The 7326-nt window shown below is 39.3% G+C and overlaps 1 protein-coding gene across 3 annotated transcripts in view; it reads right to left on the bottom strand.

Annotated features, from left to right (window-relative positions):
• Nucleotides 1-409: 409 nt before the first annotated feature.
• The window catches only part of LOC111718587 (somatomedin-B and thrombospondin type-1 domain-containing protein-like), a 28548-nt gene continuing 21631 nt past the window's right edge, over nucleotides 410-7326 (bottom strand). For 2 of the 3 annotated variants that reach the window (XM_031951607.1, XM_023494521.2), the window contains exons 4-6: nucleotides 6821-6899; nucleotides 2137-2313; nucleotides 577-785 (exon numbers count right to left, since the gene is read on the bottom strand). In XM_031951607.1, coding sequence (XP_031807467.1) covers nucleotides 668-785; nucleotides 2137-2313; nucleotides 6821-6899 — 374 coding nt within the window. In that variant the 3' untranslated portion in view covers nucleotides 577-667. Of the gene's footprint in view, nucleotides 786-2136; nucleotides 2314-6820; nucleotides 6900-7326 lie in introns of all 3 variants that reach the window. The other variant, XM_031951608.1, reaches the window with a different exon arrangement.

Genomic DNA, 7326 nt, shown 5'->3' with positions numbered 1-7326 from the left:
CTCCTCTCCCATGTTCATCTCTTAAAGCAAAGGGAACAAAATTCAAATAGAAATGGGAAATAGAAATAGAAACCAAAAATAAAAATCCTTTCAATAGAGTCTAAGGACGCACGGAAGCCAATCTCTAAGGACCGTGTCTTTTCCTCACTCTAGACCTACCTCATCAGCATCGCTCACTGTGGTCCAAGTCCTGGTAGGATCCTGACCTTCCACCTGGAATCAGAGGATGGGGATCTGGCAGGCAGATTGGAGATACCAGACAGGTTAACTAAAAGATCTCGACTCTTTCATTCACTCATTCACACTCACTCTCTGCATGCCCCAGTTAAGATGAAGGACTTTGCAAAAGGCCAACATTACCTCTTAGTCTGGTTTTCTTCTGTTAGACAAAAAGAAAAATTTGCTGAGCTATAGTTTCTCCGAAACAGCTTTATTCTTTACAGTAATGTTTCAGGCCGCACTGGTGTAAAGAAAAGAACAGAAGAAAAAAAAGAGAAAAAGGAGTGGGGGTGGAGATTTCCAGTGTTTTTTATGACTTTGCATGACCACAATGTAAAATTAGGGGTGTTTTCAGTCTGGGAGAGGGGAAGATATGGAGAGAATACTGTCTGCCATTATCCCAAAGCTCAGAGGCTCTCTGTGGGTGGATAGCAGAAGTTCATGGCCCCTAGACAAACAGGAAGCTGTGGACATCAGGGCAGGAGCAGGCTTCCAGCTGTTGAAATCTCTTCCAGGTCCCTCTACAGCTGGGATTGCCAACGGCCTGCCACTGAAGCAGCTGGTCCCTGCAATGAACAAAGCACAGAACATAAACCTTCAAGGGGAAGCACCTGCATGTTGGTTTGACCATTGGCAGGGTCACTTCAAGGCCATCTGGATACATTTCACAGGGATCTATATCTCCCCAGGCTAGAAAAGTTGGAAATAAACCAACAAAGAGTCTAAATTTCAGAATCAGAGAATGAAAAAGCAAAGAACATTGGAAATGGAGAGAACCTTAGAATGAGAACGTTAAGACAAAAAAAGAAGAAGGTCCGAGCTGGAAAAAACCTTTAGACAAAGAACACCAAATGTTAGAGTTGGAACTACCCATAAAAAATAAAAATATCAGACTTAGAAAGGGGTTTAGAAACTAGAATCTTAGAACTAATGTTAGAACATAGAATCTCAGTGTTGGAAGGAACCTCAAGATCATAGTTCTAGAACTCAAAAGAACCTCACAAACCATGTAGTCCAACTCTTCCATTTTATAGATGAGGACACTGAGACCCAGTGAAAGTGATAAAGGTGAAGCTCCAAACTCCGACCTAAAAGGGGAGTCCCCATTACAACCTCCCTAAGAAATAGATATCAAGCTTGGCTGAATAGCCAGAAAAAGGTCCTTTCACAAGTCAGTGAGTTCCACTATTAGACAGCTCTAAACATCAGTTCTTGCTAATAGTAAGCCAATATTTTCCTTTCTGTAAATTCTATCCATAGGCCTTGGTTCAACCCTCCTGTAGCTTCCTTTTATCAAGCTCACTATGAACCTGGAGCGATGATTTTTCCATCATCTCTCTCTGTGTCTATCTGACTGACCTCCCCTTTCTGACTCTCTCTTTGTCTCTGCTTCTCTGTCTCTCTCTGTCTGCTCCCTTTCCCTCCATCTCCTTGTCTCTCTCTCTCTCTCTCTCTCTCTCTCTCTCTCTCTCTCTCTCTCTCTCTCTCTCTTCCTCTTCTCTCTTCCTCTTCTCTCTCCCTCCTTCCCTCTCTCTGTCTGTCCCTCCTTTCCTTTCTCTTATCTCTCCCTCCCTCCCTTTTGTCTCCTTCTCCCTCCCTCTTTCTGCTTCCCCCTCTCTCCTTCTCTCTGTTTCTTTCTTCTTCTCCTTCTTTCTGTCTTTCTTCCTCTCCCTGCCTGTGTGTGCGTCTCTCTTTCCCTCCTTCTGTCTCCCTTTCTCTCTCTGTCTCTCCTCTGGCTTTCTCCCACTTCCTGTGTTTCTCTCTTTCTCCCTCTCTGTCTGTGTGTGTATTTCTCTCCTTCTCTGTCCCTCTGTTTCTGTGTGTGTCTCTCTATGTCTCTGTCTCTGTCTCACACACACACACACACACACACACACACACACACTCCTCACCCAGCACTAAAGTCTAGTATCTCACCCTCTGGATCCTTCACCATCCCCATAGCACCGAAGGCTTCTCATATCCAGTGCAGGTGGCTCACACAACACACAGAGCGTGTGCCCTTGGCTGAGATACCTCATCCACTGAGTGTAGGGGGCTCTTGTCTGAAAGCAGCCCATAGTGATGGTCACAAGCTCGAACATGACACAATACCTGTGGCCAACATAAGGAAACACACACATACAAACATACAACCATATTTACTAGCAACAATAGTATACAGTCTGAGACTATTCCCACTTCTAGCCCACCAACCAGAGCAAAAAAAAATTTTTAATTTTATTCCCATTTCCTCATTAAGCCCCTTCCTCCCACTTGTCTATGTCAATGTCCCCCACAAACTATTTAAGCTTGTGTTCTTTTTCCTAACAATCCCTGATAAGATTAGTATTAACTGCTCACCATGAACTCAAAATAGGAAAAGACCTTAGATCAAAGAATACTTAATGTGAGAAGGTAAAGGGACCATATAACTGTAAACGTATTATATTTCTCCCAATAGAATGCTATTCCCTCGGGGGTAGGATTGCTCTTGCCTTTATATTTGTATTCCCAGTGCCTAGTGAGTCCCTGGAATATGAATCAGGAGCTTAATAAAGACTTTTGATTGACTGATAATATGAAATATAGAATGTCAGACATGGAATGTACCCCAGAACTTAAAACATTAGAAAGGGAATGGATCTTAGGACATCATCATCACAAGTAGCACTTTAAGATTTAAAAAATGCTTTACCTATTATCTTGTTTGATCCTTGCAACAACCCCATAAATTAGGTGATATTATCAACTCCATTTTTATAGGTGATAGAACTGAGGCTAAAAGACCTTAAGTGATTGACCTACTTAACATTATCATACAGACAATAAGTTATCTTAGAAAAGATTTGAATTGAATTCAAGCCTTCCAGACTTGAAGTCCAACACTCTTGACTCTAGCACAAATCCATCATTTTGTGGGTATTATACAGAGAAACTGAGGCCCAGATAAAAGGGAAACTATCTAAAGTTATACATAGTGATAGTAGCAGAATTAAAGCTTAATTTCCTAGGTCTTAGTCTAACAGTCTTTAAACTTCATTACTAAGGATATTGACTGATAATGGTGTTAGGATGTTTCCTCTTCCCCTAAATCTAATCTTATTTATAATTTCAAGGTTCAAAACTCAAAAGTCTCAAAGAGATAAAGCTTAATTGTATAATGTTATAGTTGACACTTTCAACCAGAGTGTCCTGTCTCTACCCATTTATTCAATAGATAGTTGAGCAGCAAAACATCTCAAGGTTGCTAAGAGCATAGGATTTAAAACTGGAAGGGCCTCTGAGGGATGATTTACTCTAACCTCCTTTTACAGACAAAAAATTGAGAGCTAGGATCAGCTAGATGGCACAGTGAATAAAGTCCTGGCCCTGAGTTCAAACCCAGCCTCAGACAATTAACACTTATTAGCTGTATGGCATTGGGCAAGTCACCTAATTCCAACTGCCTCACCAAACAACAACAACAACAAAAATTGAGGGCCAGAGAGCCAAAAGTTACACAAAAGGAAGTATGGTATAATGAAAAGAGAATTATACCTGGAGTCAGGAAAAATCAAGTTTGAATGCTAACTCTGACATTTACTAGCTATGTGACTGTGGGCAAGTCATTTTATTGCTCTAAGTCTCAAGTATCTCATGTATAAAATGGTAATAATAATATTTGTCATATATTCCTTACATTGTTGCTTAGAGAGATCAAATGAAATGACTTATGCAAAGCACTTTGTAAACTTTCAAGTAATATATAACTGCCAGTCATTATTATTTTAAATAATTAAGTCACAATGTGAATCCAGCTCCTATAAGTCCATATCCTGTACTTTTCTCACTAAATTACACTACTTTTGAGATGGATTCTACTTAATCAGCCCATGGCATCCACATAAATCTTCATGGGGAAACTCCATTCTTTATTTCTACTACTTAACCAACAGCAACTGAATCTAAAACTCATATGATAATCACTACCATTCTTGGTCATTGAGAAACTTCAATTTTCACACGCAAAAAAAGTATGTACATTTACTATTCACTAAGGTTTGTTTTCTAGACTTCGACATTTAAAAAATGGAGTCATTGGCCCAAGAAAGAAAACTCAGGTTTGCCTTGCTTTCAGTAAATGTGCCTTATAAAAATTTCCAATTAGGGGAATGATGATTCATTTTATAAAATGATGTTTTACTGTAAAAAAAAGAAAAAAATTCCACTGGATCGCTTTATCCAAGAAGTTGTCTTAAGGCATCTAAATGTAATTCAATTTCCAAAATTTCTATTTGCCTTCAACTTTGTGAAGAAGTATTGGGGGGGAGGATGGGAAAGAGAGGAAAGGAAGACTGGAAATATTGCCCTCTGCTGAAGAAAGAGGAAAACTGCCCCTCCCACCAATGCACCTGTGACTATGTGTATCTGGTGTCCTCTAGTGGCAGGAGCCTCTGAGGAAATAATCAATAGAGCTTTTTTTTTTTTTTTTTTTTTTTTTTTTTTTTTTTTTTTTAGTTTGGAGGGCACTGACAAGGTTCCCCTGACTGGTCCAGTCTGTGCTGGAGAATTTCTGTTTCATACAGAAACACAGGCCATTAAACCATACATAAATATCCCTGCAGCTGCATAGTAATTTAGTTTTAAAATGCAATGTAATCTGTGTTTTATTGAATTTCTTTTTGTTTCATTAAATATTTTCCCACTTACATTTTAAATGGGTTCAGTAGCACTCAGAGCATTTGGACAGCATATGATATGTTGGCCATGGGTTTGACACCTCTGCTGCAGAACACCAAACCAAAGGCAATTCACAGACACCCTCCTAGCCAAAGCCAGTATCCTCCCAGAGAGCAAATAACCTCTTTTTTTTTTTTTATGGGAAAATTTTCACCTTCTCTCCCATCCACTGAGAAGACAAGAAAAGTGATACCCATTATACGTATGAAGAATAAGCATATTCTCTTAACATAAACTTGAGACATATAATTGCTAGCATTTTCTTCAGGGAAATGACATTGTACATGTAATATATTTAATTACCTAAGTATATATTGTTTCCTCCAATAGAAGCAAGCTCCTTGAGGGCAGAGACAATTTCATTTTTTTCTTTGTATTCCCAGTCCCTAGCACAGTGTCTGTTTGTTTGTCACATGATAGGCACTATCATATAGGCTCTTTGGATGGAATAAAGACAATTTTCCTCACAAAATCCCATCTGCAGAATACTTTCTTTTCCTAAAATCAGGAACAATAATGGCAATAATAGCTAACATTTATATAATGCTTACCATGTGCTTGACATTGTGCTAAGCATTTTAAATTATTATCTCACTTGAGTCTGACAACAAACCTGAGAGGTAGACCATGTTATTATCCCCATTTTACAGATGAAAAAACCGAGACAAAGATTAATCCCAGAGTCACACAGCCAGAAAGTGTCTGGGGAGGGATTTGAACTCGTCTTCCTGACTCTATGCCAAACACTATCCACTGCACCACCTAAAAACTGGCTAACAATAATAATGGATATTTCCATGCTGACTTTAAGGTCAACAATATCCTTTCCTTACAACAACCCGATAAAGGGGGAAGTACAAGGATTTTTATTCCCACTTTGCAAATGAAGAACTTTGTAAACTCTAAATTCTATGAGGATGGATTATTATCAATTAATAAGAGTCTGACTACACTCATAGATGATACTCTTTTGACTTCATGACCCTTATAGAAAACATGAGCATAACAACAACAACAATGAAACAAGCATTTATAAATTTAACATTATGGAATGAGTGTCAGAGCTGGAAGAGACTTTAGAATGTAACTATAATGATGATGGCAATAATAGTAATTACATGTTATCTCATATGATCTTCATAGCAACGCAATTGAGACTGAGAGAACTAAAGTGATTAGCTCATAGTCACAAAGCTAGTAAATATCAGAGCTGAGATCCAAACCCAGTTTTCCTGTATCTCCAGTCCAATTCACTTTCAATTAAAGAGATTAGATTTGACTCAGCAGGGAAACAAGAAGTCCTGGAAAGATTTTCCAGAAGATCAAAAACAAGATGAAAGTTGGGCTTTGTTTTTCTTGTTCCTTTAACTTACTTTTATTCTCCATCACAGACTTCCTCCATGTTTCATCTGTATAACCCCAGTTCTTGAAGCTTTTGCCAGTAGAATATGAGCTCTGGCATAACCCCGGAAGATTGAAAGTCTTGAATGAGCCCTATGATGGACATACCATGTTGCCTCATGTCACTCAAGGCCCAGCCCAGCTAATTATGAAAAGACTACTTGAAGATTGGTCACCAGAGAATGATTTTTTTGTTTGTTTGTTTGTTTATAATAAGCTGATGTAAAGGAGTGAAGATCTGGATTATAGAGAAATTGCCCAGGCCAGTAAAATGGTGGACCTTTTGAAGTAACTAAAATCTACATAAGGATTTTAGGTTTTAAATACACTTCCCACATACTACCTCATTCGACCCTCACAGCAATTCCATGTAGTAAACAAGGCAGGGATTATCATTCCCCATTTTACAAGTGGGAAACTAAAACTCAGAAAGGAAGTGCCGTGTCCCAAGGTTAGCCCCAAGAGATGTTTCCTAGGTCCCTGTTCTCATGCTACTTACCCAGCTGACTTTCTCTCAAGGGCCACGGCCCTTTTTTTCCTCCAAGTCCTGAAGGCCCCAGTGGTTATGAGAGCTGGGACTGTGGGGGCCAGAGAAAGAACAGGACTGAATGAGTAACTGCTCCCACCCAGGACTCCTGAAGACACAACAGAGAGGTATCTGCAGAAGAACTGAGGCTAGTCCAATTTGGCATTTAATTCATTAAAAAAAATAATAATAATCCTTTAGTTGTACTGAAAGTCTAGGCTCACCATTCCTCCCACCAGCAAGCAGGTTTTTAATCAGCACAATTGCAAAGGAGACAGGAGGAGGGAGATGATCTGAGAGCCATTTTATAGGAGGTTGGTGAATTCTTACAAAAGCTCAAGTGGTTTCAATACATCATAGGGGTTGCAATGGGTAAAAGACGCAAGGTGGCTATTAGAGCAAGTGTCTTTAAGAAAGACAGTTCCAGGATTTCCCTTCCCTACCCCCAACAGCTCTGTAGTAGAGTTTCATTTCTATGG

The sequence above is a fragment of the Sarcophilus harrisii genome, chromosome 2, assembly GCF_902635505.1.
Source record: "Sarcophilus harrisii chromosome 2, mSarHar1.11, whole genome shotgun sequence".
Taxonomy (NCBI): domain Eukaryota; kingdom Metazoa; phylum Chordata; class Mammalia; order Dasyuromorphia; family Dasyuridae; genus Sarcophilus; species Sarcophilus harrisii.
The sequence above is the reverse complement of the archived record's forward strand: the minus strand, read 5'-3'. Positions and strand labels throughout refer to the sequence as shown.